Source organism: Pogoniulus pusillus, chromosome 5 (assembly GCF_015220805.1).
Source record: "Pogoniulus pusillus isolate bPogPus1 chromosome 5, bPogPus1.pri, whole genome shotgun sequence".
Lineage (NCBI taxonomy): Eukaryota > Metazoa > Chordata > Aves > Piciformes > Lybiidae > Pogoniulus > Pogoniulus pusillus.
Window position 1 is genome coordinate 11,178,580 of NC_087268.1, and position 19,662 is coordinate 11,198,241.

Here is a 19,662-nt window from a genome sequence, read left to right on the forward strand (position 1 = left end):
GTGCCATGTTTTTCTCTGGGGGAGTGGATATTTGATAAATGGAGAGTGGGGAGAGCCTGGAATGGGTTGCCCAGGGAGGTGGTTGAGGCCCCATCCCTGGAGGTGTTTAAGGCCAGGCTGGATGAGGCTCTGGCCAGCCTGCTCTAGGGTAGGGTGTCCCTGCCCATGGCAGTGGGATTGGAACTAGATGATAGTTGTGATCCCTTCCAACCCTGACTGATTCTATGATTCTAAGAAAGGCTTCCTGTTAGTAGATGTAATGTAAATTTGTATGGTGGTCATGGACTAAAACTGATGAGCTAAATGGGATATAAGTGTCTGTTGTTTGTTTTTATTTGAATACGTATTTTCAGTTGTAATTTTGAGGGTGTCCGTTATATGTGGGATTATTGTGTGTTCTGGAATTCTGTGGATCAGTTTTAGTGTGAAAAACACTTGGGGGTGAAAAGATCCTATTATGAGAAATGTATATGCAATTATGTGCAATTTAAATCTCATTTCCAAATTACAGGGAGGTGTAAGGGAGAGGTCTGTTTTAATGTAAATAACTGTTGCAGTGCTTTTGGTTTCCAGCTCCCCCTAGGACTGAATTTCATTAATGGGGTCTATATCTATATGAAAAGACATCAAAGTGAAGCTAGAGTTACAGGAATTTCAGTAACATACCAGTTACAGAATTTTTCAGACTTTATGTTGTCATGCATATGTGTTCAGTGTCTGTCTGACTGGGTTGGTTTTGTCTGTATTTTAAACATAGATACTTGCTTAGCTCATCTAAAAATGAGCCACAGAATGATAGGGGATGGAAGTAACCTCTGAAGATGAAGTCCAACCCCCCTGCCAGAGCAGGATCATTTAAAACAGATCACATAGGAACACATCCAGGCAGGCCTTGAAAGTGTCCAGTGATGGAGACTGCACCACCTTGCTGGGCAGCCTGTTATAGTGCTCTGTCACCCTCAAAGTAAACAAGTTCCTTCTCATGTTTAGATGGAACTTCATGTGTTCAAGTTTACGCCCATTACATCTCGTCCTGTCACAGGGGAGCTCTGAGAACAGTCGTGCCTCATCTTCCTGACACCCACCCCTTAGACAAGGGACGAGCCCTTCAAATAAAACACATTAGCATGATCACAAACCTGTGGAAAAATGTTTACATGCTGCATGTATTTTCTGTGAACAGCTGTGTTTTGTGGAGGTTATTAATGTTAGTGATTGGATGGGGTCCTGTGTATTTTAATGACACATTGCAGTGTGAAAGCTTTCTCTCCTTCCTCTGAGAAATCAAACCAGTATCAGAGTGAAGTTAAAGATAGCAGCTCAGAGAGAAGAGAGCTTGGAAAGCTTTGATAGTGGAAAGAGAGATTACATACTAATCTGGATTTAAGTTTAGATGTACAATAGGAGACAGTGGTTTCTTGTCAGATGATAAAAAGCTGCTGTTGTCTCCTGCTAGGACCGGTGTGCTTTGAGAGATGGAGCAGATTTGAGAAAACAACTGTAATTGCACAAAGAGCATTATGAGAAAGGTAAAGTACTTTCTTTCTTGGATATGGAGACAGAGAAATTTGGTTGAGCTGCCGTGTATCCTGATATGTGACCTGGAGAGCCCATGTGATTTTGGGGAGCAGCCAAGTGAAGTAATTTTTTTCTCAGTTTTCAATGGCAAGTCCAGACTCTGAACTGTGTTGCCTAGTTTTCAAGCTAAGGTATTTTGAGTGCTCTCCAATGTATCATTCCCTGCAATTCCAAGAAGAATTCTGTTATGCATTGGGAGTGCCTTGTGCAGCTGTCTTTGCTTTGGTTGCCTTTTGTTTGCAAGAGAGAGAGACTATTGAGCAGTTTTAATTTGTTCTATATCCTCCTTTCTCCCCAGACTATGGGAAGAAAGGCAGAGGAAGAGTGGGGCTTGTTTGGCCTTTGCTTAATTACATGAATGTGTGAAACAAAGCTTTCTCCCTTTCTTGATATAGCCAACTAGGAGAGGAAAAGGGCAGTGTGGCTGCTTCTGGTGCATTGCAAGTAGAGGCAGTATTTAAATGATACCATATGGTAATTGCCATAGGTAAAGAAATCAAAATAGCTCACATTGTGGAAAGCTTATGTTTCAGACAGCTCTAATCAAAATACCTGAGTATCTGTGGAGTATGTACTATGTACCCTGCTGACAACCATAAGGCATGAAACATAAAAAGGTCATTTAGTTACACTTCCATTCATTGCAGCCATTGTCTCTTTGCATAAAGTGCCTAAAATGATCCCTTTCAAACTGAAACAACTGAGGAAAATTGTGGGGGAAAAAAATGAGTTTTGCTACTCTGTGAGACCATGTGATAACTCCTGTGTGTACTGAGAAACTGATCCATTAACAGCTGTTAACTCAGTTATAATTCTGGGGGATTTAAGATGTGGTTAAATGTTTCTCAAATAACTTCTATGAGTCCCTGGCCTTGTTCTATATTATTAGCGACAATGAACCTGAAGATGCTGGGAAATGTGTCCAAATAACCAGAATGGGTAAAAGAAAATAAGGGAAGCGACAGTGCCTGCCCATAGCCCCAGCTGTCATAATGAATTAAGGTTTGGAGGACATGCACTGAGCCACTGTCACTGCCTCTGAGGTATAATGTGACAGTTATTTGACAGTGTGGAGAAAGGCTTTGTAACAGCTCGGGACAAGAACAACATCTGCAGTTAATAACACTCCTCCCTGCAGTGGCTGTGCTGAGCAGTCAAAAGAGGACAAGGAGACCATGCCACCCAACACAGGGTGGAAGCAATGATTTAACACTGGATGCCAAGGAAAGGAGCCTGTGGTGCTTCATCCTTGTGGGTGGCAGGGTATGGTTCTAAGTTGTGTATGAGCTGGCTTTTGCTGGTCTGCCTTGCACCATCCAAATGTGGGACATCCAGAAGGAGTTTTGAGACCCCTCCCAGGTGTGTGTTGAAAGCAGTGTGTGCTGCCAGGATGTCTTTACAGTTTGCTATGCTTGCAATGGCTTTAAGATGGAAGAGGATAGATTTAGATTGAATATTAGAAATACATTTTTTACAGTGAGACAGATGAGACACAAATAGGTTGCCCCAGGAGCCTGTGGATGCCCCCTCCCTGGAGGCGTTCAAGACCAGGTTGTGTGGAGCCTTGAGCAGCCTGGTCTAGTGGAAGATGTCCCTGCCCATAGCAGAAGAGTTTGAAGTAGATGATCTTTAAGGTCCCTTCTAATCCAAACCATTCTATGACCTCTGTAGTGGTCTGAATTGCCTGCAGAGTTGAAGTATGGAAATTCAGAAAAGAGAGGAAGCACCAAAGTAGTGCTGCATGCAGTGTCACAGTTTGAGAGGCTGATGAAATGGTATACAGTTATAAGAAAAGCAGTCCATGGACAAATCAAGGGGTGGCATCAGTGCTTTTGCTGAATTGTCTTGGTTTAGATCCTGAGAATTTTATTTACAAACAGAATTTAGACAGTAGCAAGTTTTGAGGTACCATCAGTTTTGTAGAGGAGGGACCTTTCTTCTGTTTTATCTTGGTTCTGTGCTGTGTGGTGTTTTGGCTGTAGCCATGTTACTTCAGTGTCACTAGAAGTAAATTAAAGAATAACCAGTGAGTCATCAGCTCCGCCTTAACAAGAGTTTGAAGGCCTATAAAGAAGATAGGTTTCTGTAGCAAAGGACTTTCACAGCATTTTCTTCTGTTGATTAATAAGCTATGTCTGGAGACTGACCATCAAATCTGGGACAGACAAACATCAGTGGTGTTCACATGTTACTTTGGTGTCAGCCACTCCTGACTGAGCAGAACAAAGCATGAGTATTTATTTCCCAAGTTCACTAAAGAAAAAAACAACCCAACAGTGTTTATAGTCAAATTTCCATGTTTTAGGCATGCTGTTGTTGGGTCTCATGTGAGATTCATCGGTGATCACAGCAAGACTTTGGACAAGCTGTCTCCATGCACTGACATTTCTGGCTTTGCAGTTAATCATTAAAAAAGGCATTGATCCTGGACAAAATTGATGAAGTGGTGAGAAGTAAAGATATGGGTGAGATTTTATCACTGCATATTTTTATTCTTGATAGAAGGAATTGAATACAGAAATAGGGGTTATTCAGCCTGGAGAAAAGAAGGCTACAGGGAGACCTTGTAGTGGCCTTTCAGTATCTGACGGGAGCCTACAACAAAGCTGGAGATGGACTTTTTATAAGGGCTTGTTGTGATAGGATGAGAGGGAATGGACTGAAGCTTGAGGAGGGGAGATTTTTGACTGGATATTAAGGAAGAAATTATTTACAGCAAGGGTGGTGAGACACTGGAACAGGTTGCCTGGGGAAGTCATGGATGTCCTCTCCCTGGAGGCATCTAAAGCAAGTCTGAAGGAGGCTTTGAGCAACCTGGTCTAGTGGGAGATGTCCCTGCCTGTTGCAGGGGGGTTGGAACTAGATGATCTTTAAGGTTCACTGTCTGCGGGGTGGTTTCTGCTGAAGGTCCTGGTCATACATACTGAGTAATGCAGGGGAATGTTGAAATACAGTGTATTCCACAGAGAACTAGAACTGTAGCCAAGAGAGTTTAAATTCAGAGTGTATAATACAACCTGTCAGGAGTTTTCTGTTCTAGTTATTATCTGGCATCCAGTAAGACAGAATCTGAGAGAATCTACAGTTGTGAGCACAAACCCAGTGTCACCTGAGACAAACTGCAGAGGAGACAAACTGTTTCCTGTTTTCTGAACTTCTGAATCGCCTGCATCCAAGTTAGCTGGAACAAAGTATGAACTGAACTTGTAATATTAATTACTGTAAATACTATTTTAGATTAGACAGATAGTTCTCAGCAAACTCTGAGTGATATAGAGGGGTGGATTGTGCTGGTTTGAGGCTAATTGGACTATTTTACTGAAATTAAATCCTTAGCTGTGAGAAGAAAGAAAAAAACCCAACAGTACTCTGTATATCACTTCTGCTGAGAAACACAACTGCTCAAAATATAGATAAGGCACTCACTTCTCCCACACTGCTCAGCTCTCAGTTCCTTTTTTTCTTTCTGGCAGTCTGGTCTGTGTGGTTGCCTCTACCTTAATTCTTTAATCCAGCCTAACTTTTTTTCCCTTTAAGCTTTCTCCATATCATATAAAAAATCAATGAACTAATTTTTGCCAACAGTAGAAAAAACACACCCCTAATGGATAGAGAATAGAAAATAAAATGTAAAATAACTTCATCTTAAGTTCCAGACTTAAATAGCAATCAATCAAATTGAATTAGCCCCATGTCGGGCACCAAAATAAAGATGTGATGGTTTAGGAGTTACCCACCCCCCCTCCCCCTGACTTAAGAAATCACCCAGACTAGACTCAGCCAGCTGGAAGTGAAGGAATGAAGCTATATTTACAGCTTAGCACAATTTACAAGCATAGTTATATACAAGTTGAAAGTAATACTGAAACACACAATCCCCCTCTAAAACAATCAGATTGCCAGGAGGCTCCTGACCCAAACCCCCTTCCTCCTTCCCCCTCTTTCCTTCTCTTCAGAAATAACCAGACCAACCTCTGTATATCTCACATGATAAATCTGGAGAGATCTGAGGTGAGGTGTCAGTAAAAGATGACAAGGAGGTTAGAGGAAAAAAGGTTAGGTCAGATTAAAGAGGTAAGGCAGAGGCAACCATACAGACCAGACTGTCAGAAAGAAGAAAAAGAGCTGAGAGCTGAGCAGTGTGTGAGAAGTGTCTTACCTATATTCTGACTAGTTGTGTTTCTCAGCAGAAGAATGAGTGATATGCAGGGTACTGTTGGGGTTGTTTTTCTTCCTTCTCATAGTTAAGGATTTAATTTCTGTCAGTAAAATAATTAGCCTCAAACCAGCACACAGATGCCTTACTGAAATCGAGATAAACCACATCCACTGCTCTACCATCATCTGTCCACCTGGTTATGTCCTCATAAAAGGTTACCATGTTGGTCAAACATGACTTCCCCTTGGTAAAACCGTGTTGGCTGCTCACAATGACTCTCTTGTCTTTGATAAGGCCTGAGGACAGTGCTGAGGATAAGCTGTTCCATTGCCTTTCCAGGGATAGAAGTGAGGCTGACTGGTCTATAGTTACCTGGGTCCTCCTTACCCCTTTTGAAGAATAATTCATTGCTTAGCATGATGAGGCAACAGCAGTTTTAGACCTCTTGTGTATGAACAGCCTAGAGACTCCCAAACCACACCACTGAGCAGAATTAGTGAATGAACAACCTTGCTTGAATCCACCTAGCATAGCAGCATCTTCCAAGGCCAGCCGTGAGCATGGCAAATGCAAGATGATATGTGACAACTGCATTGCAACCAGTGCACCATGGCTAACCTTGTATCAGGATGTCTGCAGCCATTTCTGCTGCTCCAGATACCTGTATATGAAAGAGGCACATTTGGACACAATTTATTCATTACTACAACAGCATCAGGGAAAATCATTTTGTAAGCCTGAAACCTGTATGCTTCCCTTTAGCTCAGTTCACACGTAACATGTGATTCTCACTGATCAGAAAAGTGCCTGAGAAGGAAGTGCTGGGTTGGTTGATCCTGGCATTTGCTAGGCATTTGTACCTTCTTTCTCTAGTAGAATACAAAGTTGTACTTCGTGACATGGTTTAGTGGTGACTTGGCAGTAGGTTAACAGTTGGACCTTATGTTCTTTAAGCTCTCTTCCAACCAAAACGATTCTGTGTGTTCCCCTGCAACTGTATAATACATGCATCAGGAACATAATAATCTAGGCTGATGGGCATCTAAGCTAGTAACAGAAGTGTTAGGTATGAAAAAAGTGATGATAAAAACCAAGCAGGATGTGGCAAGTATGAAAAAATCTTTTAAGAAGTTATACCAGAGTTTCCTTGGAGCCACTTCACTCCCTGGTGGCAAGTGACAGGACCAGAGAAACTGGATGCAAGCTGAGCCAGGGGAGGTTTAGGCTGCATATTAGGAAATATTAATTCACTGAAAGGATTATAAAATACTGGAATGGTCTGCTCAGGGCATCCCTGGAGGTGTTTAAATGGTGTGTTGACCTGGCACTTAAGGACATGTATTAAGGACTTAGTCTAGCACTGAGGGTTTAGACTGGATGAGGGTTTAGACTGGATGATCTTGAGGGGCCTCTTCCAGGTATATTCTGTGGTATTCTATTCTGTATATTCTGACCCTGTCTGGGCAGACTCTGAGACCTAATTATTCCAGTGGTGTGCTGGACCTTGCCCCACTAAAACCAGAATGCATGCTGTCCTGCAGTCATGTAGTTGCAAAATCAGTACCTAGTATCATTTGGGGATCTAGCTGATGGTGGGATAATGTCTTCAGCAGATGTCACTTAATTGCAGCCCTTAGAAAGTTTATGGGTGAAAAAGCAGAAGGGCCTGCTTTTTTGTGTGTGTTACACCTGAAGAGTTTGGCAGCATTTGGAAAGCTACTCTTCACTAGTGGTTAATGAAGGATTATTAGTGTTTGCATCACTGCAATTACTTCGTGTCCAGAATAGCTTAAGCCAGTGTGATGTAGCTAGTCTGATGGAACACTGTGTGTTTCAAGTACATGGTGCAGGCTTATTTACCTGGTATGTACTGTGCCAGCTGCAGCGGTGCCAGGACGCTGATTCATTCCTTGAGGACAGTTAACACAAGATCTTTTCTGCCCTCATCTAAAGAAAGATGACTTTCCAAGGTTAGAGCTAAAATATGTGTAGGTGTGGGGCAAGAGCTACAAGCCCTGTTTCTGGCTCCCTTTTTGGCAGCTTGAACCAGTATGGTGCTTTCTTTATGTGTGAAACTGTGGCTGGGAAATATAATAAAGTTGTGAAATATTTATTTGCATTTTACTGAAAAAAATGCAAGGTTTTGCTCCAAATTCCCCAGTTTTCTTAGGCAGAAAGAGGCATTGGAGTTAAGTTACCTTTTAATTTGGATGGCTTAGCAACTTTCTTTGAGATTTAGTTACTTTCTTCATTCCTGTTGTTTTTTGTTCCAAATTTTCCATTGTAAAAACAGAAGGAAAAAGGAGAGGTTTATCTGCAGTATTTTGTCTCGGGTTCTAGAGAATATTCTGACATTTTTTCTTCTGCAAATGCAATCCTAAATGAATCCTGAATATATTCCATCACAGGTGGTTTACGTGTACAGATGAATTTCCATTTTCATGTGGTATTTTTTTTAACATACTGTTATTTCTGATATACAATATGACTTTGTGTTCACAGGAGCTAAAGCCAAATCTGAGCAAGATTCCTGAGTCACGATTTTTCACTACTGTGTCATCAGACTGAACAATACCTCAAGCAGCAGTACAAGTTAGATACTGATATAAGGTCCTGCATAAGGTATTTCTCTCTGCTAGCCTGCAGTACATGTATACTATATAGTTGTGTGCCAATTATGTACCTTTCTGATGGGATCCTCCGTGGAGTGGAACTTTGAGATGGGTTTCCCTGGACCTCTGCTTACAGTGATCTCCCTAAAGAACAGTAAGGCTTTTCAAATGTCAAAAGCCAAGTGGAGTAACCAAGGAGGAAAAGTCAATGCAAAACAAATGCAGATATCCCTTCTGACCCAAACCATTCTATGGTCATAAATTCTATGATGGTAAATTCAGTGTGTTCTTGTGGTATAGGAACACACACATACATACATATGTGTGGGTATAAATGTATGTGCGTATGTGTATATATACACACATACAGAGAGAGATTGAGAGAGGCAGCTGTGTGTCACCATGGCTTGGGCTTTAGTTTGATATTTAGGCATGGTTCCAGTGCTGGCTGGGTTTCTGGTCAGGCATTGGAGTCACTGGCCCTGGATGTGTTCAAGAAATGTGTGGACATGGCACTCTGGGATGTGGTTTAATGGCCATGGTGGTCTTAGACTGAATGTTGGACTCAATGATCTTAAGGTCTTTTCCAAATGAAACAATTCTGATTCTAGCCTGTAGGATGCGTCTCTCTGCTCCTCCCCATGGAGTCTGTCACCTTTACAACACTCTTTCTTAGCTTGAATGGTAAAATTTGTAGTGTAATTAATCATAGATAGTTGTTAAAGACTTTTGTTCTTCTTTTCCTGGTAATTTCTTTGATAACAGTCCACTGGGTTTAAAGTCTCAATACACAACTTCCAAACCTGACTATGCCACATGGTAAAATTCCTGTGCTAGCCTCCACACAGGTCAGCACCACACATTTTAAGAAGGTGTATTTCTTTCAGACTTTAATGCTAAGAGACTTCTGACGTGTCTAGTAGAGCAACAGGAGTTTCTTCCAGTTTGCAACAAGATGCCTATGAACTCCCAGTATTCTGTTTACTGCAAGCAAAGGTATGTGCTATTTTCATCAGCATACACCAAAACCATACAGGTGTTGAACACTCATACAGATGAAAGACAAATTGCATTCACTTATGTGAAGAGCTTTACTTTCTCAGAACCTTTCTTCCTAGCAATCTGTGTAATGAACACAATATTTGGTCTTTCAACTGAAAGCACTTCTCACAAGCTTTCACTATTTCCTTGCACAGCATTTGAGAGAGAGTAATAAAAAGCAGTTAAGTCAGGAGGCTTCTATGTGCACTAAAGGTGTGTAAAGTAGGGTCACTGCTGCGGAAGCATTTTCAGGATTCTAGATGTATTCTTGTCTCTTTTCTTTTTCCCCTCCCCTCCATCACCCAAGATGTGGAGAACTCTGAAGGTGAGGCTGCGACAGCCCGAGGCAAAGGAGCGATGTCTCAGGTAAGCTGTTTCACAGAGTATATGTTTTAGTGAGATGCTTAGAGAGAGAAGGGAGCAGCAAGTGTCCTGCCTTATGCAGCTGGACTGAAGCAGGGATGCTTGCTAGCATGCTGGCATTCATTTCCTGGAGACAAGTCTGCTTGCAACATTACAGGGACGTTTCAGCTTGACAAACACAGGATCAAGCCTTTAGGACCAAATTTTAACCTTGGACTTGCAAAAGAAAAGTAATTATGATTCCGTTACGTTAGGAACTGTAGTGCTAGCATTAAGAAAGTAAAAGCATTTGCTGAAAGCAAAAGCAATACTCTTTTCCTGTAATTGGAATGCAGCCATGGTCTAAGTTGAAGAACTGTCAGCTCCTCTATCAGGTAGAGGTGCTGTGCTGACAAGGGAGGACTGTCTCTGCATCTGAGGAGTGGGTTGCACTGAACACTGATGGAGAGCAGCTGCTGTGCCTTAGCTTCTCCTCACACAGGACTCCAGACCCAGCACTCTGCCAGCAGCAGGTAACTCCAGGGAAACTCCTTCCTAAAAATGCCACTTGCTTCTGCAGCAGACTCCAGACAAGAGCTCTGTTAAGTGTCACTTTTCAACTTCTAATGCCTGGTGAGCTGGGCACCTGCTGCTGCAGACAGCTACTGCCAGGAAATGGTGACAGCATCACTTTTGGAGGCAAGGGCATAACCCCACTGGGGGTATGGTAACTCATGACCCTTGCATTCCAAACTACAACTCGGATGGAAGGCAGGTGTTAAATGCAAACACAGCAAGTAATAGGTATGTACAATTTATTTAAAATACTTTTTAACATACATATAAAACCCCCTCACTATTTATACAGTCTAAATTACAGAATCACAGAATGGTAGGGGCTGGAAGGGACCTCAAAGGATCATTCTAGCAACATATACAAATACTAGGCAACAACAATACATGCTGAGGTAAGAACATACATTCTGGGAGAATACTCAAGCCAAACATGACTGAAATACGTTTTCTATCCATATGTCTTCACATGTAAGAGAGACTGTTAAGTGTACCTCTGCTTGCACTGTACACAGAGTTCTAACTGAAGTGTCTCATGCAACTTACATCTGGAAATCAATTGTTTAACCCTTTGTAGCACACATCTGAGATTCAAAATTCTCTTAGCCCTAGCAGATACCGTGTTCAAAGTTGGAAGCAAGCACTTGCAGTTTTAAAAACATCCATTCCGGTCAACAGCTCATGCTGCTCTGATAATTAGCCTGCAGTACAGTTGCTTTAAAAACAACCCACTGTTAAGACACTGTTTAATTAATTCTTACACCATCTTAGTCTAGAGTATATCCACAGTTCTACCACATCTGTCCTACCAGTAAAACTAAATCCAAGTGTGTTAATTTTACTGACTTGAATGTGTCCACTGATTTTTATTGTAGATTAATTTTTCTAAGGCTGAACTAGGACAGTTTGAGAAGGCAGAGGCTTCTTAACTTGTCTGGAGTTTGTCACGTCTTGGTGCAAACAAGTCACATCAGTTGAGGTAAGTTCATAGTTGCCGATGGTGGGTAAGAGCACTTATTTACCTGTTTAAAAACTACAAAGCCTGCAGACTAGCTTTACCAAGCAGAAATAGTGGCAATAACATGAAAAATATAAATAGAGGAATTTGGTTTTCATCACTGGATCATACATGCCTCTCTTGCTTCCATTCACATCTAGGCTTAGATCCTCAATTCTAAAAACAATTGAAACAAACAAAAAAATTGCTCAATTCATAAGAATGATCAAAAAAAAGTGTAATTAGGCTTCTAGGTGGCACAGAATATGTAATAACATCTTCTGGATGTTCAACAGGCCACAAGTTCTTTGGATTGCTGAGTTTATACAAAGCTCCTGTGGGGGAAAAACAAGGCAAAACACATTTTAAGTGATAAAGGTGTTCAAGTTGTAAGGGTGGTGGTCAAGTATGTTGAAGTGGCAGCCCTCTCAAACAGTGGTGGAGCTTTGGATGTTCTCTACCTAGCTGAAAGAGACTGGGCAATGAACAAGGCTGACTGAAATTACATCAGAGAAACAAACAGTAACCACTGAAGTCCATAAAACTGGGCTAATGTGTAGGTAGTAGGTTTCAGATGTAAAAATTAACTCATCAGCCTCCCAACAGTGCTGTTACAATAAAAACAGAGCATTTTTGTTGTGAGGTTGTTTTTTATCTTACTACTTAGGTTAAAAAGCTGTGCTTTGTTTCTAACAATATAAAACAATGGCAAATGTGACATCCAAACTGCTTTAATTTCAGAATTACCTAGCTAAAACTAGTCTACCTTACCCCAAACAGAAGACTGACTACAATGTTTTCATAGTAGAGAACCTTGGAACATTCAAAGGATACAAAGTCCATTAAACACTTGTGCAATGGACGCTCTTTGGAACAGTACTGGTTCTCTTACAAAGGTTTTGGAATCTTTTATGATTCTAATAAGAACAATCCTAAGAAAAGCCCTAAGGCTGAAGCTTTTCAGTTGTGCTAAAACGTACCATATGTGCTAAATGCATGTAGAACACAAACTCTGCACCATCAGAGTATTTATGTGCTTCCTTAAGCACTCGCAAAAGTATATACACATCTCTCTTTGTGTAAGCTCACATTTTAACACACAACAATAGAGCTGCTGGGAGGGGAGAGTGGAGTGGTGTCAGGGCAAGGGGACAGGGAGAACCTTTCTGAATTAAGTTGCCTGAAACATCTGGATGCTCCTTGCACATGGATCATCAGAGAAGCCTGAATTTGAGGAAAATGCTGTTCAGAATAGCCTTCACTTAGTAGGGGAAAATGAAGAGCAGTTGCCATGTGGTTTCCTTGTACTTTGTGCCTCCGGGATCCCTAGGATGCAAGAAGACTGAGTGGCTTCAGGAGATAAGGCAGAGAACAGATTGTGCAGACAGCAACTTTTAGTTCTGGAAGGCTAAGAAAAGTGGCGGGAGCCTTCTGTAGAACACACAGCTGATGATTCCTAGTCCTCTGAACAAAAGCTGAAATGATGTCATTTAGAATCTAAACTGGGAAGGTTAAGGGGAGGGAGGGTTTAACCATCAGTCTTGCTAGTACTCTTTAAAGTCCAAAGTTTATAAAATGGATTTTAGCAGCTGTGGAGCTTACGTAGGGATTTTAGAATTCCCCCCCCCGCCTAGAAATAGTACCATTAGTTAAAACATTACTGACTTGTCTTATGAACTTGCTCTAAATTTATCATTCCTAGCTAGGAATTACTGAGTCTTGAAGAGGTCTTCTCTCATGTCTGACAGAGGATTGTACAGTAGTAATAAAAAGTCCACGGCTGTGCAGAGACAAACTGTAATTAGGCACACAGCTTAAGGAAAGGCAGAGTTAGTGGCTTCCCTGACCTCCAATACCACATCTTTTGGTTCAACATTGTATTATTTGAGACTAAAAGTATCAAAACAATGCAATTTAAAAAGAAACTCTCCGCTTTATGCAGCTGTTTTTTTAACAAGCCATCGTTCTGCTAACTGAGCTAACTGAGTTCATCCTTACTCCCTGTGGAATGGGCCAGGCTCTGTGGTACCTGGTACAGCAATTCATCAGTAGCAGCTGGCCCTGGCTGCCCCTTTGGAGTATCGTACTGTGCCTGTGCTGACGATGTGCTGTCTGTCCTAGACAGAAGTTTATTGTAAGTTCCAACCACAGGAGGAGCTTGATTCCCTGCAGCTTTGAAAGTGGAGATGGAAGGAATGCCAAGAGGCGTGCTGGGATGGCTGGACATGTCCATGATGATTGGAGTTGCATATTCTGGTCCAGTTACAGGTAGTGGTTCAGCATAAGCATGGTAAACTTCTTGTATGGGCAAATTGTATGGGTCCAAATCGGCATAACTTGCTTCTTTTCCTTCCTCTGGTTTAAAGGTTGACCTCTGGTGAAGCGTGCTGACAATGCCCCCTACCAATGGCTGGGCATATTCTGTGTTGCACGCCCCAACAGAACAAAACAAAAACACACTTAATGGAAATAGTTTTGACAGTGACATCACACTTAAAACAACCTGTCATTATACTAGATCAAACCAGTGAGGTCTGTCTGCCCACCAGTGGCTTTGGGAAAAATAGTCATTTCCACCCCCTAGTCAAAGCCATAGGGATAACCACAGCATCTCATCTACACCTCTTCCCTTCTGAGCTGCAGCTTCCCACACTCTAAATATTTTGCAGTGTTTTTCCCTGCAAAACTAGGATTAAATCAAGTCATAACAATCCTGTCTGCCTTTAATAAAAAGTGGTCCAGTGGATGAAGGCTTTGCCCACTGAGCAGGGAAGCCTGCTTGTAGTCAACTGAGGTGTTCTAGTTCAAAAGGTAATCTCAGTTACAAAAGCTGGAGGTAAACTTGGGGCTAAAGCTGGGTAAAAGCAAACAAGCAGCCAAAATCAGAAAAGTAATTCTGCCTGCTGTGTAGCTGCAACTTTTGCCATCAGCATGTAGGTACAGAATCAGAGGCACAAACCAGTCACCTTCCTCTAGTGCTTGCTTCATGATGGGAAGGGCAGATGTTATCAGTGGCTCCTTTTCTAGATGAAAGTAATTATTTAACTCTCAAGGTCAGTGTAGGGAACCTAGTGCCCCATTTCAAATTTGTGCATGAAGACAGCAGGGTGAAATTATTTCCAGTGCATGAAAACATAATGGGGAAAAAAAATCCTTACCCCTTTGTAGGGCTTAAGAACAAGTACAAGTAACAAACTTCAAGATACTCGCTAACTTGGCAATGTGTCTATCCACACACATCATCAGTTAATACTTCTTAAGATATTCCAAGAAGAGATTTGGAAAAGCCTGCATTTTAAGAAATGGACTCACCAACACAACTATTCATTTCTCCTCTGTTCCCCAAAACAAACAGGAAGTAATTCATCCATATTACTAACTGCTTTTGTATCTCCTATACAATGTGGGTTTTCTTACACATAGCTTTGTATTTAATGGCCCACCAAAAAACCAGTGAAATGTACCTGCAGACTCTGTTTGCAGCATTGCTGGGACTTCTCTTGGTCTCAGGTGACTGATCTCATTGCTGCTATAGCGAACAGGAGTTTCTTCATGTTCTGCTGATTTGGTTGGGAGAAACTGCTTCATTCCTTTCCACCATCCTTCATATGGATTAAAAAAAACCCAAATCATCCATGACTGCATGTATACAGTGTTCCAAGCTACTGAAGCATTTCTACACCACAGGCTTGTATTTTGTGGTAGCAGGTATACAACTCAGTTATCAGTATTGGCATGACTCTAAGGTTACAAGATACATGTGCATCTTCTGGCAGACTGAAGATTCAGAAGTGTCAACATTACTCTCACCCAATCAACTTGCCTGAGTGCTCCTCCTTCAGATATCCCCAGAACTGCTGCAGGCCAGGAAGACTACCCCTAGATATTCGTTTGCAGCAGTGCTGGGGTACTCATCCAAGTATAAAAAGTTCATAAAGTACAACACCAAAAATATTTACGTGTCAGCCATAATTCCACTCTGTGGATAGAAGGTTTGCTTCAAACTTCAGGCACTCTCAGTTGGAAGCTAAGAATGCATGGTTTCTGGCTCCCATTGTAGAAAGCCTTACCATTGAATATTTGCAAAAAGATGAGTAAAGAGGATTTTAACTTCAAGTGGAAATGCAAAGGAGTAACTGGTCATGAACATTTTCTTGAGAGAAGGCAGGAAGGAGGGCTGGCCTTGGTAACGTTTACCCTAGTTTTGCTGGCCATTAAAATACTCTACTGCAACTGTAGGAGACCATCCTGTAGGTTAAGCCTGCCAAAGAGGAAACTCAAAACTACAGAATACTGTGGAACAAAATCTGAGGTACCTTGTGGGACTGGACAGACAGAGGTTCTACAGAGCAGCAACATTATTTTGATACTGAATTTCACCAGTTTTCCTTTTAAAACAGGAAAAAATGTGGCAGCTCCATTACTGACATTTAAATACAAGATATTTTGAGTCTGTTACTCTAAGAAAGCAATGCTGTCAGAAACAGACATGTAATAAATAAAACTAAGGTCATTAAAGGGTTTCTTGTCTGAAAGACAAGGTGTATTTTAAACTGCCAGTGAGCAAACACACAGATGCAAGCATCTTCAACCTGAGGATGATGAAGCAAAGCACAAACATACAGAGTCTACAAATTCAACAAATGCACAAACTTGTGTTTCCAGGACACTTGCCAAGTGCTGCTTAGTGTTGTCTGTTCTCAAGTAAATGGGGCACAAGACAGGATGAAAAGTATGCCTAAAATCAGCTGCAACATGCTTACTGGGGCAATGAAAGACAAAATTTGACAGATGTGATACACTGAGATGGAATGTTTTTTTCCAGGACAAAAGAATTACCAAGAAGTGCCATCTAATTATCAAATGCATAAAGACAGTCCTCGAACTGCTTGTTCCCTCATGCTGTGTAACGAAGAGGTTCCACACTTGGTTACTAAAAAATAAAGCTGTAAGCTCTATCAGATGAGGTATTCTGAACAAAGCTCAGAGAATGAAGCAGTTACATCTGTTCAGAAAATGAAAGGCAGTGTTCATGGTGCCTACACCAGTTAGCACTAGGAAAGCCTCTGCTAGTGACAACTGTCTGTTGCTGTGCTCCAGAACACTCTTCAAAGCAGAGACACCAAGTAAAGGATTTCACAAAACCATTGCTACCTGCACGGTCCCAGTAAGGTAGGTCGTAAGTGCCCTCTGTCTTTTTCTTGCTGTGGAAAGAAGCAAAAGGGGGTATTTTAGCTACTCTGCTTATCAGAAGAGGCATTAATTAATGCTCAGCAACTATCACCTTGGCTGTAACTGGTCCTCAGATTTAAAGTATAAGCACCAGTAACCTGGCTTGCCATCACCAGTCTGCTGCTATTGGAGAAACCAGTGTTCAGTACAAGCACTTCTAATGAAAACAGTTACAACAAAGCTGTTTTCACTGTCCTGGCTATTCCAGTGAACATCTTCTTACAGAGAAGAGCAGGTCTGCCCTTCCACAAGAGAGTTCCCACATGCAGCATTTCATCCCACACCCCAGGCTAACATTCACTAAAAGCACTTTCATTCAGCTGGTCATTTACCGGTTTCTCCAATGCCAGGCACAAACTAAGATAAGAATCAGAGTAGTGAAGACCATCACCAGCACTGGAACCAGAACTGCTGCCAATGCCACATCTGAAAGCCATTAAATTAAGTGGTGTCAGACAGAAAAGCTTCTCATAAATCAGGCTGTAATTTGAAAATGACTTGGGTAAAGCACACAGTTTTCGCGTATAGCATCTATCACACCAGATACCTGAGCTCAGCTACCTGCAGGATGCTGCTGCAGTGTACAGAGTTATCTTACACGTGTGCACAGCTTGGATTGTTGCAAGGCTTTTCATCAAAATCAAACAGTTGAGGGCTTTTTTAATGTAACCAAGGTTTGTCTCTCAGAAAAACGTATATTAAGGAGGACGATCAAAAGTGACTAGGAGTATGTAACCACTTGAATGTGAACCTCCTGTAAGAGGAAAGTACCACACTGCCTTAGCAGTTATCCACAACCAGACTGTGCTGCCTCTGTGATACGAGATCATCCTGTATCCAGCCACCCAAAGACACTTCCCCAAAGCCTACATGTAAAGTGATCCTGCTCCCTTTTTTGACAGTTTTCTTTGGTATTTTTTCAGGACAAAACACTCGACATAGCCAGTCTTTCATGGAGCAGTCACCTTGCCAGGACATTCAAAAAGCATCATCTGTCATATCGTTACTTTGTTTATCAAAGTAAATAACAAAGCACTTCCATTCAGTTAATTTTAAAGGGAAATTAAAGTTGCAGCTTCTCCTGACAAAATTTGTTCAGTAAGGAAAAGCTGCACTCAGTTGGAACAAGTTTTGAAAGATGGAATTTAGCGTGTCCCTTGGAAGATGGTGTTTGCTTCTGCATGCAGTGTGCAGCTGTACACTTTTTTACCACAGAATCACAGAATGGCCTGGGTTGGAAGTGCCCTCCAAAAGTCATCTAGGCCCATCCCACAGGTATATTTGACAACTAGTAACTATTACAAGATTGATAAATCGTTAAGTGTTGAGAAAAATTTACTTTCAGAAGCTTTGGCAGGAAGGCTGGACTTGATCTCTGCAGGTGCCTTCCAACCTCTAAAGCTCTGATTCTGTGAAAGCACACCTAGAACATCTGCCAGAGTACTGTAAGGAGTTCCCAAACACTTGTACTGCTTAACTGTGGATACCTTTGGTTACACTTGGAGTCACTGTGGTGTTCTTGATTTCAGGTGTGAAGGTGGTTTTGTCTGTCTGCAATGAAGTCTTCACTGAATCATCACTGGAGTCATCATTCTTGTCATCATTCTTGTTCCAAGGTGGTGGTGGTGGCATGGTGATTTTAGGAGCACGGGCTTTAGAAGTAAAGTATTTAAAAGTATTTAGAAGAAAAGTATATAAAAATGGTGAAATACTCAATTTTCTATCTTTCCTTTTCAGGGGAGGACAGCTGAAATGGTTTGCTCTAAAGATTTTGCTCATTTGATATTATGAGGGAAAACCTCATGAATTGGTAACATGTAAAGCAAGTGACTGGTGTCTTTTGAAATACTTCTTTTTTCTCAATTACCTTCTTTATGCCTAAACTAGGTATTTTCCATGTTAAGCATAACAACTGTGGAAGAAATTCAGAAGTATTGGTTACAGAAGGATTTTGGAAGGAAAAAGCACTAAGAAGTACTTTTTTCTCCCTGAAGATATATGCACAAAGTAATCTTTACCAAATTATTTCACTGCTTGTCTTGTACAGTTGAAAGGTTTTCAGTTGCCTTACCTATGCTAAACTGACATCCTAGCAATTCTACTTTCATTGCAATTTTCTGGTGCCATTTTAAGGGGTTAATCCTAAAAAAACGTGCAATAATAGGTGGAATGAAATTATTGCGAACTTCCTGGTACAATTCAGTGTTTCCTTGAAATATCTAGAAAAGACACACACAAAAAAAAAAAGAAAAAGGAGACAAACATTACATTACACAAATGCAATAGCAGCTCCCTGGTAATCGCACCTTTTGTGGGGTTACTTAGGAAAAGCAAGCAATACAGAATGCTGAAAAGTCACCCTAGTGTGCTGCTGCCTGCACATCTCCATTCACATGGCCCCATGAAACAAGTAACGAAGTTAAGGGGGATATGTGCATACAACTACTTACTTCAGAATGATGGCACCATCCCAGGCAATGCCTGCTGCTACAGACACCTACCTGTGGCACTGAATCCTTCTAACTCAGTCCTTGTTGGTATCATAGAGTCATTGAACTCTTTTGGTTGGAAAAGACCTCTGAAATCATTCGGTCCAACTGTCAACCTATGAACAGCATGGCCATTAAACTATGTCTCAAAGTGTCATGTCCACACCTTTCTTCAACATCTCCAGGGGCAGTGACTCCACCACCTCCCTGAGCAGCCTGCTCCAATAACTGACTCCTCTTCCAGGAAAAGAATTTTTTCCTAATATCCAACCTAAACCTCCCCTGGCATAGCTTCAGGCCATTCCTCTCATTCCATCACTTGGTACTAAGCAGAAGAGACCAATCCCCACCTTACTCCAGTCTCTTTTTAAGTAGTTGTATGTGGATGGCAATGAGGTCTCCTCTCACCCTTCTCCTCTCCAGACTAAACCATCCCAGGTCAAAGAATCACAGAATGTTAGGAGTTGGAAGGGGCCCTTAGAGAGCAAATTCCAACCACCCCCCACCAAAGAAAGAACATCTAGGCCAGGCTGCAGAGGAATGCATCCAGGTGGGTCTTGAAAGACTCCAGAGAAGGAGACTTCACAACCTCTCTGGGCAATCTTCAGTGTTCCAGCACCCTCATCATAAAGAAGTGTC

General features: G+C 41.6%; 1 protein-coding gene and 1 long non-coding RNA gene across 3 annotated transcripts in view; one reads left to right on the forward strand and one right to left on the reverse strand.

The window, feature by feature from the left end:
* The first annotated feature begins 8,242 nt into the window (after positions 1 to 8,242).
* Positions 8,243 to 10,531, forward strand: LOC135175287 (uncharacterized). 2 transcript variants are annotated; one of them, XR_010302319.1, is made up of 4 exons: positions 8,243 to 8,359; positions 9,237 to 9,345; positions 9,698 to 9,756; positions 10,116 to 10,531. It is a non-coding gene; the product is annotated as an uncharacterized LOC135175287 (long non-coding RNA). The 2 variants fall into 2 exon arrangements; XR_010302318.1 differs by lacking the exon at positions 10,116 to 10,531 and having other exon boundaries at positions 9,698 to 9,946.
* Positions 10,531 to 19,662, reverse strand: part of DCBLD2 (discoidin, CUB and LCCL domain containing 2) — a 48,703-nt gene continuing 39,571 nt past the window's right edge. The window contains exons 10-15 of the mRNA XM_064143205.1: positions 18,606 to 18,753; positions 18,022 to 18,186; positions 16,867 to 16,960; positions 16,457 to 16,506; positions 14,767 to 14,904; positions 10,531 to 13,723 (exon numbers count right to left, since the gene is read on the reverse strand). Of these exons, the coding sequence (XP_063999275.1) occupies positions 13,281 to 13,723; positions 14,767 to 14,904; positions 16,457 to 16,506; positions 16,867 to 16,960; positions 18,022 to 18,186; positions 18,606 to 18,753 (1,038 nt within the window). The 3' untranslated portion in view covers positions 10,531 to 13,280. The remainder of the gene's footprint in view (positions 13,724 to 14,766; positions 14,905 to 16,456; positions 16,507 to 16,866; positions 16,961 to 18,021; positions 18,187 to 18,605; positions 18,754 to 19,662) is intronic.